The sequence below is a fragment of the Gouania willdenowi genome, chromosome 19, assembly GCF_900634775.1.
Source record: "Gouania willdenowi chromosome 19, fGouWil2.1, whole genome shotgun sequence".
Taxonomy (NCBI): Eukaryota; Metazoa; Chordata; class Actinopteri; order Blenniiformes; family Gobiesocidae; genus Gouania; species Gouania willdenowi.
In genome coordinates this window covers 15,749,203-15,773,656 of record NC_041062.1, presented here as the reverse complement: position 1 = coordinate 15,773,656, position 24,454 = coordinate 15,749,203, and the positions used below count along the sequence as shown (strand labels likewise).

The 24,454-nt window shown below is 38.5% G+C and overlaps 1 protein-coding gene across 1 annotated transcript; it reads left to right on the top strand.

The window, feature by feature from the left end:
• Positions 1-2,065: 2,065 nt before the first annotated feature.
• vstm4b (V-set and transmembrane domain containing 4b) lies at positions 2,066-15,366 on the top strand. Its single transcript, XM_028476594.1, has 8 exons — positions 2,066-2,209; positions 3,542-3,949; positions 11,393-11,446; positions 11,586-11,693; positions 11,799-11,832; positions 13,306-13,430; positions 14,215-14,279; positions 15,193-15,366. Exons 1-8 carry the CDS (start codon positions 2,158-2,160, stop codon positions 15,316-15,318), a joined length of 972 nt encoding a protein of 323 aa, XP_028332395.1. The 5' UTR covers positions 2,066-2,157; the 3' UTR covers positions 15,319-15,366.
• Positions 15,367-24,454: the final 9,088 nt, after the last annotated feature.

The following is a 24,454-nucleotide window of genomic DNA, read 5'->3' as shown; positions in this document are numbered from 1 at the left end:
TTTCAAACATGCTGAGTCATTTTTATGCCTATTTCAGACACTATACATGCTCATCCAACTACTATTCCACCTGTCGACAATAAACGGCATTAATGGAATAAACAATATTATTGCCTTAACATCCTACTAAATAGTTACTAACATGTTATGCACATGACTAAAAATTGAGGTAAATATATTCTCTGATATACAATAATTGTAATGCACAAAATTTATATTTGGTGTGCGTTAAATGTACAGGTTGACATTTTCAAGCTGTAGGAGATTTCAGAGGCCAACATGTTAACATGTAAATAATACAAGAAAGGTTACTAAATCACAGTGATGAAGGGGTTCTTCTAAGCTGACAAGAAGGATTGGGGGGGTACATGAGACAGAATAGGTTGGGAAACACTGGTTTATAGAGGGTTGACGCTGGGTGTGAGGGTCCTGTATAGGGGTTGGCCTAGTGTCCTCCCTCCTTTTGTTCAGTTAGGCCATGGTCTCTCCAGTCCCTTTTGTTTTGTTCTGTCGCTACTTTCAAGAGCTTTGTGTTATTAAATACTTTGAAAACCTTGATTTCTGTTTGGCGTCATGTATGTTTCAGTCCCTCAAGCGTTTGGTTTCACATCCTAGAGCAGGGGTCCCCAATACTGGTCCTCAAGGGCCACTATCCAGCATGTTTTCGATATTTCCCTCTTCCAACACACCTGATTCAAATGATGAACTCATCATCAAGCTCTGCAGAAGCCTGATAACGATCCTGGTCATTTCAATCAGGTGTGTTGGAAGAGGGAAACGTCTAAAACATGCTGGATAGTGGCCCTTGAGGACCAGGATTGGGGACCCCTGTCCTAGAATGTGCCGTAACACAAGTTGGCTCTTTTCTGTACTGAAAATAACCAAATTCCATATTTTTTTCCCAAATACGGTGACTAGAGTTGCGTGATGAAATCTGGCTTTCCAAAATGAAATGTCCAGCTTGGAGATAAAAAAAAAATATTATCAAGCTGAAAGTAAAAAACTTAAACAGATATTATTTCATTTATTTTGTTTTATTTGTTTCTTTCTGTGTAGTTTTGTAGTCGTCGTCTTGGTTTTTGGAGTGATCTTGTGTATTTGTTATCCTTTTTTGTATGTTTTATATGTTGAGTCATTTAAATGTGTTTGTTTTGTGTAACTTTACTTCGGGTACTGCACAAAATTAGACCAAAGGGCTGGATTTTAGCCACTGGGCCACCAGTTGGCCATGTCGGCATTAAAGGATGGTGGAAATGGACCCATCGACATTAAAGTGTCAACAAGTCTAAAGGATAAAACCGTTGTCAACTGTTTGTTTGGTATGAAAACCCTTTGTTGTTATCTTAGTCAGAGTTATTTTGGACTCGTGGAGGAAAAGACTTTTTTCGATTTATGGGAAGTCTTTAAATCTCAGCCTGTCGCCATAGGCCACTCAAGAAGGCTTTATCTGTAAATCTACAGTCCCTGGACTCCTAAATGCTACTCAATGGGATTGATGAAAAGCTGGCAAAGTATCCCAAAATCCCTGAGCTCTCAGAACCAGGCACACAAGGATTCTCAGTGGGATCCAGTTACTCGAGACCAAACATTTGAGATAGAAGACGACTCAGCAGTAGCCACAAGACAACAATTTGAACATGGCACAGTTATAAAATCCGATGTTAGAAATAGTCTCATTGTGGAAGTCAAACCTCAGTTTAACACACACAGATACACACACACACACACACACACAGCTGGAAGTGTGACTTGCTCAACATCACTCTCAAAAACACACACCCCTCCCCACTTTCCATCCTGCCAAGGAAATTACATTTCCCACTCCTACAACCAAACCAGAGGTGTTGTGAGAGCACGTGTGTGTGTGTGTGCGTGCATTCTCACACATGCACACCTGACCCTTTCCTCTTCATGGTTGTGTTTTGTGTGTGTGTTTTGTGTGTGTGTGTGCACGTGGCCAAATGTGCTGTGTGTGTGTATGACAGGAGGTGGGGGAGGGACAGAGGGTGGGTCTGAGTAGAAACAGAGGGACCAATGTTTCATATTTCACTCCTCAGCTGGTGAGGAAAAAAGAGAAGAAGAGGAAGAGGTGGAAACCAGAGCTTCTCCTGTTCAGAGGCTTTAACCGGGAGTTTATGGAGGCTGCAGCTGTGGAAAATGAAGATCTTCTCTGTGGTCGCAACTCTCCTCATCCGAGTTCTGTGTGAAGGTAGGAAAAGTAGTTAAAATGGAGTTTTTCTCCTTTTTTTTCAATGAGGAACTTATCTGAGGGTCAGGGAAGATGAAAGAGGTGATGGGTGAAGACACTGAGATGAGGCTTTTGTTTTATTTTCTGTTGTGCTCGTGCAACTAAATGAGGTGTCAGTGTGTTTCACAAAGTTGGAAACCTTAGCTGGAATCCCACAGTTAGTCACAAAGGGCAAAAACAATCTCAGTGTGAACGAGAAATCAACAGATGAGCAACAACCAAACTTTCTGGTGGTCAATTCAGTTTTATTTTCACATTTTTATCATCAAAGAAAGAAGACGCTGTATCGCAAAACAAATCAACATCTAATTACTTTGTGTTACTACATCTGCCAAGGATTTCTAACTGTTTTGGTTTTTCTGTTGATGTTGCCTTTTTCTCTTTAGATATAGATTTTAAAACATGATCCATTGTGTTATTGTTGTTTTAGTGTGCATTCACACCGACGGATCCTTTTAACCGCTCTAGGGTTCGTTTGCTCTGACAGTCCACCTAGTTTGGGCGGTGTGAATGCCAAACAAATTTGAGAGCGGATCAAACGGGCAAGTTCTGGAGCGGATGTTTTTGCTGGTCTTGGAGCATTTCCAATCGGAGCCTAGAGCGATTATGAGCACCATGAACACAACCACTCTCGAAGTGGATCAAACAAAGGAATTATCGGTGATGACGTAGAACGTGAGGTATTGTGGGTGATCAGTAGAATTTCTGTTTAACTAGTGCAGTGCCCGTAGGAAGTGTGTATTGCTATAGAAAAGTGGGAGGGTAAGTCGTTTTTTCATGGATGGCCAAATTAGTTTGTGTTTGAAGGTGGGACGTCACCGCTGTAGAGGTAGGACTGATGACATCACTGTAGAGGTAGGACCAATGTTCCAATGTTCTAACTGACCTCACTGTAGAGGTAGTACTGATGACATCATCACTGAGTCCATCGACTCAGGAGGTGGGGCGTGGGGGTAGGGCGTCCAAACAAATCTGACGTTGCACACCCTTGAACCAAGCAGCAGCCATGTTGAAACTCTCAGGTCAGTCTGATCCTGATCCGCAGAGATATTTGAGGAACACAGACACACACACACAGACAGACACACAGATATTACTTGCTTTTATAGAGATATATCACTTGATCAAACCTTTTCCTACATTCTACACTTTAAAAAATGTAATACAAGTATGGTTTGCTCTTGTATTAGATCGATAGCAGTATCAGCTAATTCTATCGCAAGTACAAATAAAAATAAAAAAGTGGCCAAAAGTTGTATCGGGACACTCCTAAATTTATCTTCTCTATTTCAGATTTGTGTTTGGCCATCAATGTCACCATCACCCCGTCTCCCTTCACGGTGGCCCAGGAGGGTCAAAACATCACCCTTACATGTACTGTGACCCAGCGCCGTCGCAACACAGCGTTGCCTGTGGTTAAGTGGACGTTCCTGCCAGCGGGCACCGATCAACCTGAGGACGAACTGTTGATTGCTCGAGTCAATATGAGGAAGGCTCGCTTCTATGGCAACTACACCAAGAGTTTCTCTTGGCCCAAGCTGAAGTTGACCGTGGTAAAGCAGGGCAAGATCTTTGACCTGCTGATCATGAGCGTGTCGGAAGAGGACAAAGGGCTGTACATGTGTCGGGTGCAGGAATTTAAAAAGCACCAGGACCGCTGGAAGGCTGCATCCAACTGTACAGCTGCTACTGAGCTAAGAGGTGAGATATTATCTTAGCATCTTTACCTTCCATTTGAACAAATGATATGTTGGTCAAGACCTCTTTTACAGAGTCATTGGTTCGAAAAATGTTGGAAATAACATTTCTTTTAAAAACAGTCACGATAGAAGCTCTGGATCCGACCCATCACTCCTTTTTGTCTGTTGGTTTGACTAAACCAGTGTTTCCCAAATGGGGGTACGCGATGACATAACGGGGGGTAACAAATGAAGGCATTAAAAATATTTTTTTATCATGTTTATTTTAGTTAAAATTTATAATTACACCGAATATTACCAGCAACTCAAAAAATTGAAGAGTGAAAAATACTTACCAGTACCAACAACACACAAAACAACAAAGACACACTAAAATGATAGAAAATACACTACAAAATACACAAAAGTGAACGAAAAACATACAAAACGACATAAGAAACAACCAAACACACACACACAACATGCCAACAACACACACAAACGACAACAAAAGCACACAAAATAAGGGAAAAATGTACTGAATAATAAAAAGCACAGACAAACAATAACAGAACACACAAAATGACACCAAAAACACAAAACGATGGTAGAAATGATCTTGATTAGAACATAATCTGAAAATACAAGAGTCAGTCTTGGTCCCACATCAGGAGGGAGATGACCGTAAATGATAAAAACAATAGAAATAAATCTATTATTTACTGTTTCATTCCACTTATTTACAAAATGAGATCCTTTAAAATGTGTTATCGCTGGTTCATTCCATCATTATGCTCAATAGTTTTGTTCACAGAATTCTGAGCAAAATGTCGGACATAAGGGGGTACTTGCATTCAAAAGTAAGAGAAAGAGGGCACTTGAGCCAAAAAGTTAAAGAACCACTGGAAAAACTCAACAATAACAATAAATAAATACATTTGAAATGCAACAAGATAAAGTGTACAGCTCCTGTATAGTAGTTGTTATTTTCCCTATGCATAGAATTGGCAAAGTGCTACTTTGGTTGTTGTAGTCCAGGGGTTGGCTGGATTGGAAAGCGTCATCATAATATATGCTATGCTAACTAATACTTCCCAATACTCACTATACAAGGATTTAAGAATTTTAATGTCATTCCTGCTCTCAAAAAACATCTACGGAATAAAATTACATACCCAAGTCCCAGTTATGCTCTTCATAAATATATAAATAATGTAAAAAAAATACATACATATATGTATACCTAGCCCTATAGACCCCTTAACGGTTGGAGGCAAAAACAGGAAACACCGCTGGCTAAAGCATAGATATATATAAACACTTGATGACGCAAGCGGGATTCTCCAGCGTAGCTCAACGGCGGCCATCTTACGTCAGACAGCTGACGTTCTGACATTCTGACGCGCTCTACGGTAGCTGTTGGAAGGTGAGTGATCAGCTTAAACAAAAATACCCTTAACTTGATGAAATATTGACAGATTTACAAACGGTTTGCCTTATTACAAACCTTATTATACGTAGGTATGACATAGGATGCTTGTACATGTTGAAATTGCTGCTTGCCGTTAGAAAATTGGTTGAAAATTGAGCAAGTTAGGGTTATAAAAATAGTACATTTACCATTGACATGAGCGAGGCTCAGCTGTCTGAGGTAAGATGACCACCACGTTGCTAGGTCGCTCCCCAAAGTTTAATGTGTGTTTATATATATATATATATCTATGGTGGTTGGCCTCCAGGCTAAGCCCCGCCCAACAAAATATGTCACAATGTTTACAAACAAAGGGTTTATACGTTTCTATTCATAATTCTCTTAATCCAACCTACTCAGCATAGATTACCGACAATTGACAGGCGCTACTTTTTAAATGAGGGGCGGAGCCAACAGTGACAAAATTCTCAGCCAATAGCAAAATGTGACAGTAATAGCTGGATTTCAACCCATAGAGGGCAGTCACTCTTACGTTTCTGCAACAAAATACGCTAAATTGAAATACTATTAATAGTATTTAATGAAATACTATAATAACTAAAATGTCAAGGTTTGGACCAGGATTCAATCAACAACACTATTTCATATACAAATACATTTGTTTTCAGCCGAAAAATAAGGTTTGGGGGGTTTAGTTACTTTTTGAAAAAATGTTTTATAGAAAAAAATAAACTAAGATGTAAAACATTTTGTAACAAGTATCTGTAAATATACATAATAGTGTTTAATTTACTGATGAACACATTTTTTGTACACACGTTTTTTGTATTATTCAGCTTTAGACCTGTCATCTAAAGTGCTTTCATGTGTATGCTGCAAAACCAATAATGAAATCCAAAATGTATATTTATGAGTCGAGCAAGTAATATGAATTCTATGATTAATTAAACATGCATGTATGTAGAATGCAGTGCCGGTAGTTTGTTCCAAAGTACAGTTTGTGTCAGAATGACATCAGTGCTTCTGATGGTGCAGGGTGGAGACCTGGCACAACAGACGTAATGACAAATGACGTTTAGATAATATGATGTCTACAGGGAAGGGTAAAGGTTGGCAGGAAAACGTGAGCAGCTAAATTAGATATTGAATAAAACATCAGCTCCCTGTTAGATTTTCTTTGCTCCAAGACGAGAATTGGAGGGAAAACACACATTTTGTGCCGTGTCTCATGTATGTTTATGTAAGATTAAACCGATACCAGATCAAAGCGCAAAGATCACAGCTCACAGACTTCACGAGACCCAAGAGGAGCAATTTTTAGTTTCCAGCAGCCAAAGTTTCTGACCACAGCTGAATGATAAATCAGCCTCACAGGCCAGTTACATTTGATTGAAAAGGCTTAGGACTGAGCTGAAGCCTCATCCTGATTCAGATGATTCCAATGATAACAATTTGTTTTGTTGCTGTTACTTAATAAAAGATGCTTTGTATTTTTGGCATATGACAAACTAACCCAGAGGTCTATAACTACCAGGCAATGGCCCATTTCTTTATTTCCTGCTGTTCCTTGAAACCATTACCTTGACAAATGCAGGCTAAGTAGAAACATCTATCCCAAACCCCAAAAACACGCATCCAAACTCCTGTGCGTTAGTTTTATTGAGTGTCTTGGCTAATAATGCAGAAAGTAACTTAAAAAATCTGAATAAACTTCTACATTGAGGGTAGTTGATCAGAACCGTCCAGAGGTTCATCTGGATTTGCTTCATCCTTAATCTCAGCTCACTCTTCCCACCCACATTTTCCATGAAAGCATTCCGGCAGCCAGAGACTTTCACCACGTCTTTAGCCAAGTCTCGGCTTCTAGCAGACACGTAGTCCCTACGGAGAGCTGTTGACATTGGCCCTGATGTGGAGTTTCCCTCTCAAAAGTAGCACAGACTTCGACTGAAAGACTCAGCAGAAATAAAACAAAGGATGGCTGTACAGAGTAAGGTGACGTTTGGGGTCTTTGTGGCCAGCAGGTAGTAGGTACGTGTCCGGCTGTTACAACAATCATTCCTGTACAGACAGGCAGGACATTGGATAAAAAATCCCATAGTGATTTCAGTTATATTCTGGTACATACAAGGAGCAGATTGAACACCAAAGTAACTAACTAAACAAGGATTAAAGCTCTGTTGAAATCAGTTAGGACTGGTTATCCTGGCTGGACGTTTTCTTTCTGTCCTTGTGGCAGAATTTTGGTTTTGGACAATATCATTCATGATTATGACAAATGAGTGAGGTTTTATTGAAGTGAGGTCAAACCAAGCAGAATATATATTTATATACAGGTATATTATCTTTTGTTTTCCTGTCAGAAGCTATTTTCAGATGAGGAAGGCCAGAACGTTATAGTTGCAATCATGGCGTTTTTTTGTTGTTTCGTTTTTTTTAAAGCTGAGTATTGTAGTGTTTTAAGATAGCATTTTATAGAAAACCAAGGCTCTTAAACAAAACCTCGTTTAGCATAAACTAGCAAAGCAATAACCAAATGAGTAGGGAAGAGCAGTGCAGCATTGTGCTGTAGAAGTTAAAAATGATCTTGTCAAAAAGGCCAAAATGTTGTTTTGTGTTTGCATGTTCTCCCCGTGCTTCTCCTACAGTCAAAACATGTTCTTCTAATAAAGTTGGGACAGTAGATGAACGAATGAATGGATGAATTTAGAGGTGTTTCAGCAGTGTTCACTCCAGATTATTTAATTTGTGGACTTTCAAGTTCATGCCTGCAGCCACTCAACAACCACCAGTCCAGCATTCCTATTGGATAACAGTAATGGCTGGGCAGAAAATCACAGGAAATGTAAGCAGTGTGTGCTGAGTGAAGCAGCACAGCTGCTCACTCACAGAGATAATAAACATTGGCTACACATTTCAAGGGTTAAAAAGGCACGAGTTGAGGTGAATCAGTGAAAATGTGCATATGTGGGTTTTTCTACCAACAAACTAATTGTGTCGTGATGGGATGACATCAGTTGACCTTTCACTCAAGTCTCCCATCGCTTTATTATCCCCCGCCACAAAGTGTGGAAGAGTGATATACAGTAGGTTTGAGCGCCGTCCGTCCGTCTCCGAAACTGTTTAAGATAGAATAACCAAATTTGGTGTGTGGCTTCAGGGTATCAACACCTTGATGGAGTTCGAAAATGAGAAGCTAACATATATTTTTATGGTATTGCCTTTGTGCCGTTTTTTTTTAACTCTGTTTGAGGTATCTTCAAAGGGGACAGCTTTTCTTACAAACCATTTAAGATAGTTAGTAATTTTATATTCTGATGTGATAATATTTTCTTATGTATACATCTAAGTTCTTAGATTTAGGACATTTAGGAAAAGGTTGAGAGTTATAATGACAACCAATCTGGCTTGGGATGTTGACTGTCTTCTTGGTTTGTAATGCTGTAATAAACATTGAGAGAGGTCATTAAAGACAGTCATGGCACAATGTGGACAAACTAAACTGTGTGAAAAATAGTATCCAGCTGCATAACTTTTTAATTGTGGCGTAGGGAAGTCAAAATGTGCAAAAATGCAAAAAGCTATCAACAGAAGGAGGAAGGAAGTTGCAGGGCAACAACAAAAAGCTCTTTGAATCCATTCCATTGTCTACTTCTTGTGTGGGTCGTGATCCTCAGCCGTAAAGCCCAGACTGTCCTCTCCCCAGCTGCTTCCACTAGCTCCACCGGGGCAAACAGTATACAGTAATCTCTCCACCGTGTCTTTAGTCGGCCGCTGTGTCTCCTTTAAAACTTGAGTAATGTGTTCTGAACTCTTTGTTCTGGTTAAAACCCAAGCTGCAGTGTTCTGAACCAGCAGTAGCTGTTTGATATTCTTTTGGGGGATTCCTGTCAGAAGACCATTACAATTGTCCAGTTTGCTGAAGATGCTTGTTAGTCTTACTATTTTCCTGTGCTAAGACAATCACCGCAAACAGTTCCAGATTTGATTAATTGCATTGCGCCCACCGCATTAATTTATTTGCATGTCCTCCTCCCATTTTTTTGCTCCCCTTGTGAGCTCCGCCTACTATGCATATTCATTAGAGGGAAACGCACTGCGACGTGCAGCAGCCGCACACTCCTGATTTTCTGGGTTTTGTATGGCTTATTAGCACGTGGAGTGACGTTTGCACACGTTTTAATACCCCTAAGCCTTTAGTGAATCTGCCCCTCAATGTGGAGGAGCAGCTTCACGTTTTGGCTTAGCTCTCTCTTCACCCCAACGAACGGTTAAGCATCTGCAGACATTGCTTATATCCAATGATAGATGTGGCGTTCAATCCTACTCTCACTCTTGAACAAAATCCCGAGATGTTGAGTTGAGGTTTTGTTTATTCAGACAAGGTTTTTCAGGATTTTTTTTTATCCCCCGACTTGTTTTGACTGTCAACTGCCAGTCTTTGTCAGAGGCCTTCTGCTGATCACCTTTGATGGTCACGTGAAAGTTTCACTTGACTTCCATGTGATATTTCGAGTGAGAACGAAACCTCCACTTAACATACTGTTCAAAAAGAAGACGAAATGAATCTCGCTGGAACTACTGAGATCCTGAGATACTTGAACTCCTTCACTTGGGGCAAGACCTCTTCTTAGACTGCTATCATCCACAGTTACACAACCAGAACAAAAACCAATCCCTCCTCCCCAATCCGAGGTTCCACCATTGACCAGACTTCTGAACTTTGTTGAGTCCCTCCACAGTATTTTAGAACTGTGACAAAGCAGTCAAAGCAGATCATCACTGAGGTCCATTCAATCCTGTGTGTTGATGCGCACAATGCTGAGCTGAAAATAAACACAGTTACTGAATACATCCCGGAGACTGGGATGGACAAGCAGGACGCTGGTGAATGTTTCCATTGTAGTTTTCCAATAAAAGACAGATTTATAGCTCACAAGCCAGCAGAGTTATCCAGTTTGGATTACTCCGGCTGCCTTGGCGATAAGAGGAGCACTTAAACCCAAGGCCAAAGCTTCTCATAAATGTCACAATATAAATGACCAGATAAACAACATAAAGGATTACTAGTGTTACTGGTATTACTAGTTTCACTTTGGTTAATGCTGTTTCTTAGCTGCTATTTAACAACAAATTACCCCAGTTACAGTAATACATAGGGCTGGAACGATACACTGACATCAAGATACAATATGATAGACAATAATAGGCTTGCAATAACGATAACAGAAAAACAACCATATGTTTATTTGACTTGAACTCTGGACATATTTATATATTTACTCTGGGGATGACCTTTCTAACTCAATCAGAATAAAAGAAATAAAAACAAACCACAACAATCTGGTAATTAGTAGCTCCTGTGGATTTTTTTTTACCTCTCCCTTCCTGAGATATCCATCATACTCAATATATGGTCCCACCTTTACTAATAAATTATATTAATAATGTTGCTTTTAGCAGTTTAAGAAGAGTTAAATTAAAGCATGGGTGGTGAGCACATTTATTTGATTTTACTTTGACAAACTCTATGTTCTATGCACTGACCTCCTGCCTGCTTTTCATGTTTTTAAAGCTCTTCGGGGGCTTGTTCTTTGATATTCGATCCCCTGCAAGACCTCTCCGTTTGTAGAGTAGCAGTCTTTTAATAATTCCACATTTAAATAACACAGCCAGGCCTCCTTTTGTATTTAGCTGGATTCTATTTGTCATTTTATTATATTTTGCCTACCAGAATACAATCAAGTATTTTACAGTATTATGGAATGATGAAAGCAAGGCCTGCTTTCAAAATTACTGACTTTCTCTGAAAAGGCTTAGCGAGGCCTGTAAACATGCAATCTACTGTACGTCACTGAAGTCAAACCTCACAGAAAAGTGGAAAAGAAGAGTTTTTTGGTTTTGAGTGGGCTAAATTTGCTTGTGAAAACATTGCGTTCAACTATCCTCGTCTTCTGCTCCGGAAGCAGCTGGAAGCCGCAATGATGACTGTGAACCTCACGTGTCTCTTCCTTCCTTTGTTTGTTTCGACAGTGCACGTCCAACCGGCCACTGAGGCTAAAGATAGCCTCTGGAGCCTCTTTGAAGGTAAACTGTCCTACTTATGCTGTCTCAGTGTGTTAGTGTTAAACTCTGGGACTCTTTTGGAACGCGAGAATAGCAAGTTCCTTCCTTGTGTTCCGTCTTTAGGACAGTGGGGTGACGTGTCCGTGTCCGTGTGTTTCAGATGTGTACCTGTGTGCAGTGATGATCTGCTCAGTCGGTCTGCTGTGCATGTGCATGTTCACAGTGACCTTAACCTGCCAGTTCATACAAAGGAAGCAGAGGCTAAAAGGTCAGAACCTGAGAACGACCTGCATTTATATCTGTTTTTTAATGAAGAATGTCCATTAATCAGCACTGTGTCCTGTTTTTAAGAGAATGTGCTTTATATCTGCAGATAATTACCACTTGGTTAAAAGCCCACAAAACAGGTAGGTGTTTATTTTCAAAACGCACATACACACATCATGTCCTGCAGTCACTTAACAAAATATTTTTTTTTTTATATTTCTGCCAATATCTTGCTTTACTTTTGTGTAAGTGTAGCAAAGACTGGTAGAGATTGGCATTTCTTTTGAATAAAGGAATTACCGTACAATTATGTAATGTGGTAAAAAACCAACGGGACAATGCTTTGAAAAAACAAACAACCTAATGTATTAAATTTAAATGTTTTCAGAACCAAAAAAGAAAAAGAAAATCATGTTTATTTCTCGCCCCCAAATGTTTCTTTACCACTCTTCTGCTGTGTTTCGCAGCAACATGTTACCATGGCAACAGGTAATACATAGAAAAACTCAACATTATCAGTTTTGTTAATTATTTAACCAATTAGGATTTTTGTTGAAGTCATTAGATATGATTTTTAAAATAAAATAAAATTAGAGACATTGGCTATCTAACTGCTGGCAATGCCATCGCACTGTAACTTCTGCACTGGCATGATTTCAGTAGAAGAAAGAAGAAGAAAGTAAATTAAATAAAATCTTAGAAGTCTCGAAATGCTTTAAATATGTTTGTTGAGAGATGAGTTTAGTTCTTTTTGAAAAAATGTAAAACAGCAGGTAAGATTATTAATGTTAAACGTTATTGCTTTGAAAAAGTTGCTACCTTAGACTGTACATGAGCACTAAACATAGGTTGTTACGATTTTAGAACTTAGATTTTCCTTATCATAGACAACGAACAGAAAAAAAAAGCAATTACTTTAGAAACCGGTAATGGTCGTATTGTAATTATTTATGGATTACTTTTTTTTTTACAAACTCAGCATACATTGCAATTAGTACAATACATATTTTCAGATGCACGATTTGGGACAACATCATGCATTTACACACCATTTTTCACCATAAACATGTGGGCAAAGAGACGGAAATGTCAGTTCTTGCACAAAAAATGATGCAATATGATGGAGTTTACCTCCTGAAAAGGAAATGCTTACCTGTACACATGACATGGACTAAAACCTCACTGACATGTTTTGGGACAATATCACGCATTTAATTGCAATTTCCCACCGTAAAACAGGTTTCCTAATGTTTAGTAAATGGACAGACGTCAAATCGTGCGCATTCGACACAAATACAGATAAATAATAGACGTTTATAATAATGGTTATCTAAATTAACTGCAGTAAGCATGTTTGGCACAATTTTGTAAAGTTTAAATGACATTTGACTGGGGAAAGCTGATGAAACGGAAACAAAAAAAAAGAAAAGGGTAAACTGACACGGGAGTGGCTAAACTCTAAACCAGAATTTGTGAAATTTTGAAACGTAAAATTGTAGCCTTTAAAATATTTATACCCCACCAACGTATAATGCTATCAGATTAAAACAGATCTGTTTCAAACGCAGAGGATTCACCAAGATAAAAGTTCTCCTGACGTGTTTCCACTGCAGCTCAGGAGAAACGGTCACAAGCCTGGTCAGTGGTTCTCCAGCCCTCCCAAAAAAGGAACGAAGGTACAAGAAAAAGAGAAGCAGGGGGTACCAGCAGGAAACACCACCAGCGATACCAGCAAAAGGTACACGCAACTCTGTAGTAATCAATCAGTGGCATCTGGGCATCGTCCGAGTAGGCCGTCGACCGGAAGTGGGTTTTTTTGAAGAGTGAGTGGAGGCAGAGTTGGTAACAGGTGGCCAAAAATGATCCAAAAGTGGCAAAAACATGGCAAGAAAAAAGTGTAGAGTGGCTAAAATGGGCCAAAAGCAGTCGAGAGTGGGCAAAAAAGGGCAAATAAAGAGAAACCAGGTGGTATATAAAGTCAAAGGGTTGCTTTAATGAGCAAAATGTGGCAAACATTAGTGAAAAAGGGCAAAAAGGGGAAAAATGTAGGAAACAAGTGGTATTTATTGGTATTTGTACTGTAACTTATTTGGATGAAAAGTGGCCAAAAAAAAATTAAAGGACAAAAATTGGATAAAAGTATCAAAAAGAAGTTGCAAAAATGGACAAAAAAATAAGGAAAAAAGGATGTTCATTGTCAAAAGGTATGGCTAAAATCTGAAAAAAAGTATTTGAAAATGGGACAAAGGAAGTTGCAAAATGGCCAATGAAAATACGTAGAAAGGGGTTAAAAAAACTTCCCTCTTTTAAGGTTTTCTGGGGGCATAATAATTGACATTAAGACATTAAAAGCCACAGGTTAAGCATCAGTGACTTAATAACAGCTTCAACGTGGTGTCACTGATAATATAGTTTTTAGAAATGTTGTTTACTACACATTATTGACATTTAAACATCTCAACTCTTGTGCATAAATACTGGTATATTGTGCATGAAACCACTCCATCTTTCCATTCCTGCAGTGCCCATTGGAGACAAAACACGCAGGCCTAAACTTTTAAAACCTCAACCAAGAAAAGTGGTCCTGGTGAGTAGCATGCATGTCCTTTACCACATCGTTTACTCACACACACACACACACACATTCAGTCAATGATTGAGGTACACTTGAATGTTACCCAGAAGGCATTTGTTGAATCTTTAGCCTAATGCGGCAGAAATGAAAGAGAAGAAACCATGTCACAGCAACATCGGTTAAAGCTGGTACACAATGATTTTTTTAATAGATATAATCATAATACAGGTGTCATAGATCAATGAATGAAACATCATATACTCCAAAAATAACGGACAAAGGTCGAAATTTTGTTATCTCTAGCTTAAACACTCCTTTTGTTGATGTTACTGCATTGCATTGTGGGATGTGGAGTTGTGGAGACGAATGCATTGAAGTGCTTTTACTTAACGGGGACTACTGGGAACAAGCTAGAAAAAAAAAAAAACATTGTGTCAAGCAAATCATTGTCTTCCTTGTCCAAAGAAACACGATATCACGGTAAAAATGAAGAGAGAACCTCATCTATAGGACTTCACATCCCACAATGCAATGCATGAAAATGTGCACAAACGGAGTGTTCAGGGTAGAGAATTTGGACCTTTTTCCTTTCTTTTTTGGAGTAAATGACGTTCGATTCATTGATCTATGAGGCAAACACTATGATTTATCCAATGAAAAATTGAGCTTTAGCATTAAAATTGTCTTTAAAATCTCAGAAAACTTTACTATCAATACTGTTGTGAGGTGGCCTTAGTGCACGCCCAGCTTCCATTTACAAACCCAACTAATTCACCCCAACTGTTCATTTTCAGCACCTCCAACTCTGTAATTAGCTCAAAGGACTTTTACGTGTACTTTACTTCTTTTTCTTTTTTATAATCGCCTCCTCACTTTTCTCTACCTTCCCTCCTTTTTTTCTTCTTCTTCATTTTAACAACTTTAGCCTAAAATTGTGGAGGAGAGTTTGACCTACGCAGAGCTGGATCTAGTAAAGCCAATTCCTGAAGCCAAAGCGTCACGCAGTGGCACCGTCTACGCTCAGATACTGTTTGGAGAGCAACAACTATGAGGATTATTTACCACTAACAACTGTGCCTCATGTATAAAAAAAAAATCAAAAGACTTTTGTGTATTTATATATTTGTATAGATTTTTCTACTCCAATTTGTTTTTTGTTTTTTTTTTGTATGGCAAATGAATGAACGAACTGTGGTTTAACCTTGTTGTATAATACAGAGATAAACAAAGATGTATTGGTGTTTTGTTTTTTTTCTTTGTTGTTTTTTTCAAGTAAAGGAAGAGCACAATAGCAGACCATTTTTATGCTATTTACCCACATGTACCAGAATGGAAATGGTAAATTTCACTTAGATCTAAAAAAAAAAAAACAACTAAAGAAATGTGAAACCAGTGATTAGAGATGTAAAAAAAAAAATCTCAAACTAGTTGATATAGTTCTGTAAATCTATCATTAGTGTGGAAAAATCAAGGTATTCCGTGTAATTGTCAATTTCCTTAACCTGTAGCAAATCCATCTAGAGAGCTCACCATATTCTGATATTTAAATCATATTTTAAAACATTAGAATACAGATTATTGGCCCAGTTGCTCTACTATACATAGGCGTAATGCATTGTGTCATGTTACAAACTTTGTAAACAGTTATTACAATTTGTTGATATTTACGGTGGCTCTTTTGTGAGGACTTAAAAGGCTGTTATCATTTCTGCTAACAAGTTACCATAACATAAATATGGCTGCGGATCCAAAACTCTATCTGTTTAAACTTCACTGTTCTTAATTTTCAAGTCTGTAAATTAAAAAAGGCTTTTTTTTATTATTATTACTACAAAAATGGGTTTGCCCTCGCTAAAGAAATTAGGAGTGATAATGTGTCGAAGTACTAGTCCTAGTCACGCTAGCTTATTATAGCTTAGCTTAGTGGTGGCTAAAAATGTTGGCATTTCCCTATAGTTTAAAATAAGCCATGACTTCATATGATTTTCCTGAGAAGCTGCACGTAGATGCTTGCTTCAATGTAGCGCGTTTTCAACGTAAAGACACTCACATGCTGTCGAAGGTCAACAGTACATAAAGCTAGGCTTGTTTTATTATTGCAATTAAATAAACACATTTATTGTATTGCATAATAAATATGTTTATTGTATAGCATAATATAACGTTTAAAAACGCACTGTTTTTTTTTTTTAAAAAAAAGCAAAAGATGATTTAGATGCGTGACTATGGTGCTAATGTAGTGTCTTTTATTACATTTCATATGTGTATATAGATATATATATATATATGAAAATCTGAATATACATATAAGTTACATATACATATAATTCTCTGGTCTTTGGAGACAGCAGACGTGTTTTCGTTTGCTCCGATAACACGACCTTGGCTACAGCTGGCTACAGCTGAACAGCCTGAAAAACTGGGCCCAAGACTGAAGGAAAATGGTGAAAAAACCGCAGGGAGGCCCTTCAGAACCCAATTCGGGTTTGGAAGAGGTCAAGGAGATGATACGCGAGGGTCTACAAAACCTATCTGCCGAGATAAAGTCGTTGGAAAAGACGCTGGAAAACTCACTGGAAAGACTACAAAGCGAAACAAAGGTACTGAAAGAAAAGAATGAAAGAAATGCTGAAGAGATAAAATTGTTGAACGCGAGGGTTGAACAGCTGGAACAAAAGGAAAGAGAGAAAGATGTCATCATCACAGGCCTAAAGATAGAACCCAGGAGTGACGAAGAAACAAAATCGATTGAACAACAGGTCATTGACTTCCTGAAGTCGAAGGACATTGTCCTGAACCCTGACAACATCAACTCCTGCCATCTCCTGCCAAAGAAAAATGATACCAGAGCTGTAAAAATAACCTTCACGAATATAAAATTCAAAGGAGAAATACTCAAGCAAAGAAATAAACTCAAGGGAACGAAGGTGTACATCAATGAAAACCTGACGAAACAAAATGCAAGCATTGCATGGAAGGCACGTCAAATAAAAAAAGAAGGAAAGATTGTCAAGACTTGGTCAAAAAACTGCAGGATTTACATCCTGGAAGAAGAGGACGGAAAACCAGTTCTTATCAAAACGATGGACAACTTGGGAAAATACGAAGGATCCACCTAAACAACAACACTACTGATGGTAATCATGGATATGGACCCAGATCTATATAAACACTGGAAACAAAACTCAGACTGTGATTATTTTACGGAGACCGATTTAAATGTGAAACCAAGAGTAAAAAAGGTCTGTCATTTATTCATTTCAATTACTAGGTGGTGGGGTGATTAAGGATTACATTAAATTTTAAATTCAAAGTGTTTATTGTCATATGTGCAGTTAGAAACACGTTTTTTTTTTTTTATACAATGAAATTACTGCCTTGCTTATGAGCTGGGATATAATAATGTGTTTATACAAGTTAAATCTAACAGTGGAAAATACAACACTGCCAATAAAACTAACAACAGCAGTTAGAAACACGCTTATGAACTAAGATATATTACATTAAAATACTGCCTTGCTTGTGAACTGGGATGTAGTGATGTGTTTATACAAGTTGGATCTGATCCCATCATCAGACAGTGGAGGATACAACACTGCCAATGGAACTAACAACAGCTGGATTACCCTTGATGTAGAGACAAAACAAGGTGACATTGTGGATGAAAAGGGAAAAACCTTCCAAACACCTTCGAAAGAGGAACTATTCTTGAACTGGAGGAATGCTAACAACGTCTGGCAGGGAACAAGGTCAACACAAACAAAGATAGAGAGGACAACACTGACTACAGATGGACGTTCAGAAGAAATCAAGAATGTTTGACCAGAGAGACATGTAAACCCATGTAAATTTGCGATGGTAAAACAGGGGACGGGACCCGGATAAGCAAACTGCTTCTCTCGTCTCCTTTTTCGGCATGTACAAAAAAAGAAAAAAAAAAAAAAAAAAAAAAAGTGAATGTAACCATGTCGGAAATAAACTGAATAAAATAAAAATTAAAAAAAATTAAAAAAAAAAAAAAAAAAAAAAGTTTCTATATATGTTTATTCATTCAGACCTATATATTCAAACTTTTTTTTTATTCCATATATTCCCAGAGTCAATAATTAAGTATTTAATTTCCTGTATCTCTGCAATATTTGCCTTACATCTGCATTAAGTTCAGTATTTATTGTCAGACAACTCATTACGTTGACTTGGAGCAGCATTTAGCCCCCGAACCAGGAAATCCCTTTCATCTGGTGCCAACATCAACTTAATGGGCTGTTTGAAACACACACTGTTGCATATACATATACATACAAGGGTGGAGTTCCCTGAATGCTAAACACCAACCGAGTCATGCAGAAAGGCATATTGTGCTAATCCAAATGGCTGCTAACAACTGTGACGTCTGGTTCTCGAGGGAACAGACAAAGACCTGAGTTTGGGCTGCTTCAGATAAGTGCCTGTGACAGTTTATGTCACAGTTTTATGCTTATGTTTGAAAAATGAGGGATACAGTCCACTAAGCCATTGGACACACCAGGAAAATAAAAAAATAAGGCACCAGATCTTTTCCTGAAACACTTTTTTGTCTTTGAAGTTCAGTCATATGGACATACCGGGGTCAGCCCTATGTTCCCACAACCCTATGTTCCCACAACCCATTGGTCCAACAGCCCTATGGTCCCACAACCCATTGGTCCCACAGCCCTATGGTCCCACAACCCATTGGTCCCACAACCCATTGGTCCCCCAGGCCTAGGTTCCCACAGCCCTATGGTCCCACAACCCATTGGTCCCGCAGCCCTAGGTTCCCACAACCCATTGGTCCCACAACCCATTGGTCCAACAGCCCTAATTTCCCACAACCCATTGGTCCCACAGCCCTATGGTCCCACAACCCATTGGTCCCGCAGCCCTAGGTTCCCACAACCCATTGGTCCCACAACCCATTGGTCCAACAGCCCTAATTTCCCACAACCCATTGGTCCCACAGCCCTAGGTTCCCACAACCCATTGGTCCAACAGAAAATTAGGCCCTACGTTCCCACAGCCCTACGGAAGACACAGATAAATTCAGCTAAATTCGAGGTTTGTCGCAATTAAAAGAAGCTTCCGCTGTCACGTCAGGGACACATCTGTCCAGCCAGAGGCTTGTGCCCCCATCAGGGGCTTCCGCTCCGAGGCTGGATCCTGATGCTATTGGCTGCCCTATGCTCCTATAATGTTTACTGACCAATATTTCTGCAGTATAGGAAATGATCTAAAGAATATTTATGTGTCAAGGCCCGGGGGCCAAATCCGGCCCTTTAAAGCATCCAATTCAGCCCACAGGAGAAAGTGAAAATGACAGAGAAAACATAAATCATTGTGTAAATTACCAAATAATTCAGTTGTAAATTGTTGTTGAAAGAACTCAACATTTTTCCAAAATCCGGCAATTTTTTTCAAATTATTCCATAAAATCTCCCCAAATTAAATAAAATTTGGTCAAAAGAAAATGTTTAAGTATCCGTCACTTATTGCTTTGATATTGTTGATGCCTTCCATTCTGTATATCTAATTTATAACTGGGAAAGGGCAAATGAATGTTGAAATCGTTTGTTTTCCCACATAAAACCTGTGACCCACTGGTTATCAAACTGGTCTGTATTTGGTCCCTCAACTAAAATGAGTTTTCCACCTCTGCTGTAGATTGTTACTGATTTCTGCAGGTCAACAGAAACACACTAAGATAGCTGGTGGCTACATGTTTCTCCTTGTTGTGTTCTTCAGACTGAATACTGCACTATATTGTAAACCACTGGAGTATTTTTTTTTGTCTTCCAAGTTTCCATTGTTTTCGACTGTAAATGACCCTTCGGGGGTGGGTTTGAGTTTAGCCCGTAGACTGTGAAATGTAAGGTTTCTTCCAAACCACGATGTCCTGAATGTGACTCGACTCTAACTCAAACCATGTGTGTTTGTGTCTCTCATTTCTGCTCCTCTCTCTGTTTCCCACTTTTTTCTGCTCACCACTGACCTCCACGTGTATCAACATTCCACTGTTTTTCACTCGTCTTCAGTCTGTACATTTCAAATTCATGAAAAAAGATAATAATGATGAAAATATTTGTGTAGCTACTTACGTGCGTAGCCAGTCATTGTTGCTAATGGTACAGTTTTTTCTTTTGTTATAGTTGTTTTTGATAGCTTCGAACATACGTACTTACACGGACAACCATACACATTATAATAGCCCAGTGTCAAACCCAAGGTCCAGGGGCTAAATCTGGCCCTTTAGAGCATTCAAGTCGGCCCTCATGTGAAAATAAAACGCCAGAGAGCAGGAGCTTTCTATCATTAAGCGCCTATATCGCAGAAATGTAGTGACAAATTGTCGAAAGAATTCTGAATTTTTTGACAAATTTCTCACAAACAACTCATACAAAATTATGTAACAAATGAGGCTAAACTCAAGAAATTTCAAAATGAATCTGTCACTTGTCGGTGCCATACATAGTATGTATCATTTACTTGTTGCTTGTCTGTGCCGTACATAATTTATACATGGAAATACAAACTAGGGCACCGTAATGTTGGAAATGTCGGTTTTAACCCTAATAATCTGTTGTCCGCTTGATATCAAACTGCTCCATGTTTTGCCCTTGAGCGAAAATAAATATGACACAGAGATTCAAATAAACATGTTTTGGACTGTAGAAGCAGATAAGCAATTCAATGTAATATCATTGCTAAAGGTTTAGCATTTTAGCAAACACATATCGACTATCCATTGTGACAATGTTACAGTGTGGTATTTTTTTTTAACATTGCCAACATCTAAAGAGGGTATAAGTATCAGACGGGCAACTCCAAGATTCTGCTATGTATGTTTTGTTTTTGTTTTTTTAAACCAAGGCTAGCCTGCTTAGCTAGCTAGCTTGAAGCTACTTTAACCACCACAGATAGAACTGTGGTGGTGAAAGAAGCTATAATAAGGCAAGAGTTAAATGCTACTGTTGGATTACCTGACGCCTTCAAATTACTTTAAAAAAAACAAAACAAAACAGATACTTCGGAAATATGGCTCACATGCAAGAACAACAGCAGTGAAATAATACGAGTTAGGAAAACAGTGCCTGAATTGGTTCAGGGGGTATAGGTTTGTTGAAAGGGAAATGAACATAGGAATAAGGAAGCAATTAGTGAAGATGTTTAAAGAAAAACTGTTGATGTAGGTTAAGAAATCAGACTGATGTGAGGGTTTCTGCCTATAAATTTCCCTGAAAGGTTAAACAACTGATGTCACCAGTAATTCAAACATGTTGTTAAACCATGATCCTGTTTTAGGTTTCTACAACGCATGCCATCATATGTGCTCATAGAAAGACACAGCGCAGTAAACACAGTGTGCAAGCTACACATCCTGTGTGGTTAAACTAATGGATTTAATTGAAAAATGTTACAGGAAGAGCCTCCTGGATGATAAAACCTCCATGGACATTTTTTTTTCAAGTGTCTAGAGATACGTAAAACCTACCCATAGCCCCCGGATCTACGCGTGCGTTTCCGAACCTTTTCTACATAAGTGTAATGTGCCTATGTTTTCACCATGTCAGGATGGCTGAGTGGTCTGAGGTGCCGCAGTCAAGGATTCTTCCTTCTGGGAACGTGGGTTTGAATCCCACTTTTTGCATTTTCATTTTAGCATATTTAACACGGCAAATTCCCCCTTCAAAAATACATATCCGACAAAAATAAACATTTTAGGGTTTGGGATAGGGATAGGATTAAGGTTAGGGATAGGGATAGGATTAAGGTTAGGGATAGGGATAGGGTTAGGGATAGGGATAGGATTAAGGTTAGGGATAAGGCAAAAATAAAAGCGGGGTAGCTAAGAAATAAATATGAGCTAAAATACAACTGATGGAATTTTAAGTCACGTGGGGCACCAATCACATGATCCAAACTGACCAATGGGGGGCGCTGCGTATGCATAGAGTGGCATGATGTTTCTCATTGTTTTAATGATTGAGAGATTTTACGGTATAGCGCCATGAGATTTTTCAAGAACATATTGTTATAATGCATATTGAAGGTGATTGACTTCAGTCATCTTGTTTTAAGTCTTTGTTATAAAGAGACAAATTATTTTTTAAACCTTATGAACAATAACAACTTCATTATCATTCATTATCTACTATATTGTATTGTGCCGTTACTAGGTAGATTGAGGAAAACGACGAGTACTTTGAGTATGACGAAGTCGGCCCAAGTGTCCTCTTTTTTGGAAATGAAAAGATTGGTCACCCTAGCTAAGTTGTGCTTTGAGCCAGGTCTGCTGGGATAGTTCTCATAGCACACTTTACTTTACTTGAAAATGTGAGCAAAATTAGGTGTATTAGCATACACCTTTAAATATTTTGGGTCTAATCTTAGTTTAGCAGTTTGAATGTTGTACACAGGCAGTCTACAGTGCGGGTGACTGTCACTGCCAAGACTCACGCTGCAAAGTGTGCAAAGCACGACTAATGAGAAACTGTCCCTTAAAATAAATAGCCTGCCCTAGGTCATACTACAGCAGCTTTTTAGTGTGGGGGGAACACAGCAAAGTTCAACATGGGGAATTTTATGAAGCCAAAGATTGCCAAAAGTTGCTAATGCGTTTACTACAGAGACTGTGGTCTTACTAAAGCAGCTGTCAATAAAGATTAATATATGTATGAAAGTTCTGTGGAATAGACCTGCAACAGAATTGGAGGAATAATCAGACGAAACTACCACAAAAGGTTAGACCAATAATGTCTACACTGCTCTGTTGTTAGCATCGTTAGCATTAGCACGAGTATATACCTCTTTTACCGGCGTTTCTTTTTACCAATTTGCGTATTAGCAGGATTACGTCAAAAGTATTTAACAGATTTTGGCAAAAAATTTTACCAAAGATAGACCTTGCTCCATGGAAGATTCCATTACATTTTGAAAGGGATCAACATTCTGATTCTGGATCAAATTTCCAAAATGAATATGTCCGTTCATAATTAACCAATCTTTATTAAATTTGACTCAGTTATGTGTCGGGTTGGGTCCGCAATTACCGAGGACTCAAAAGGATCCGGATTGCACATTTCATAACAACTTCGGATGGACCTTTGCCCACATTGGCCTCAATATGTACCTGAAAGTCCCCATAAAGATCTTGTGCACTATGCCTAGGCCTAATTTATGTTCAAACTATTTCATCTTGGCCTTATCATTTATTAAGCTATTTCTCACCAAATCTGGTGTTGGTCATTTTTCCATGACCATGTTGAGCTTTTCTGTGAAAAAAAAGAAAAGGACAAAACATTTACTAAAAGGAAAGGAGCCCTTTGAACTCTCATTCCTGGTTAGACCTTTGTATATCCTCCCATTCATCAAAGCAAAGATAAAAATATGATAACCTATGTATTTCTGGTGCCAGCTTTAGCTAAGCAAATCTTGTTAGCTAGGCTTCCACTCATCTCGACAATAAAGGGCTAATTTTCTGTAGTTTCATACTATAAGACAGAAAAGGGATCTCATGTTCATGGCTGAACTAATGTGTCTGACGGGGACAGGGAAGGAACTTTTCAGGAACTTCTCATGCATTCTCAAGTTTTTATAAAATTGTTTCCCTTTTCTCAATGAAACTGACCTACGCACACATATTTAAGGGGAAGTGGAAAACATGACGCCATGAAAAGTGTATATTTGGACACTTGTTGTAGGACACTGCACCTTAAAACAGATAGCTAATTTCCACAATGCTTTACATAACTAGCATCTATAGTTCAAAATTCATTTTACTGTAAGAACAGTACATTTTCTTCTTTTTACTGGCAAAAAAGATTTTAAGTTTTTATGTAAAATGTTAGCATCACTAAGATTAGCAGTGAATAGCCTTTAGCCAACATGCTAGCACAGTGCTAAGTAAGCTAGCTTGCCTTTGTTCTTCAACCTTTTACATAGGTTTTTCAATTTCCTTTGCGACCTTACTTTGCTTTTTGTTTTGTTCTCTAGCGAATGTAGTTTGCTATCACTTGCTCTTTTTTTTATTGTGTACGCATTGAGAGAAATTTATACTGTTCCCACTTCCCATTGATAAAACTCTTCCCACCTGGCAAAATATGTTAGAAAAGACATCGAAACATTGAAAAGACATCTTTGCCATACGTTTTCTGGTCGATGAAAATTTGTCT

Excerpts from the sequence above, each read along its gene's own strand:
- vstm4b (XM_028476594.1), top strand. The coding sequence starts at position 2,158 with ATGAAGATCTTCTCTGTGGTCGCAACTCTCCTCATCCGAGTTCTGTGT. Across the intron at positions 11,447-11,585 it reads CCTCTGGAGCCTCTTTGAAG|ATGTGTACCTGTGTGCAGTG; the intron begins GTAAACTGTCCT and ends CGTGTGTTTCAG. Across the intron at positions 11,833-13,305 it reads GTTAAAAGCCCACAAAACAG|CTCAGGAGAAACGGTCACAA; the intron begins GTAGGTGTTTAT and ends TTTCCACTGCAG.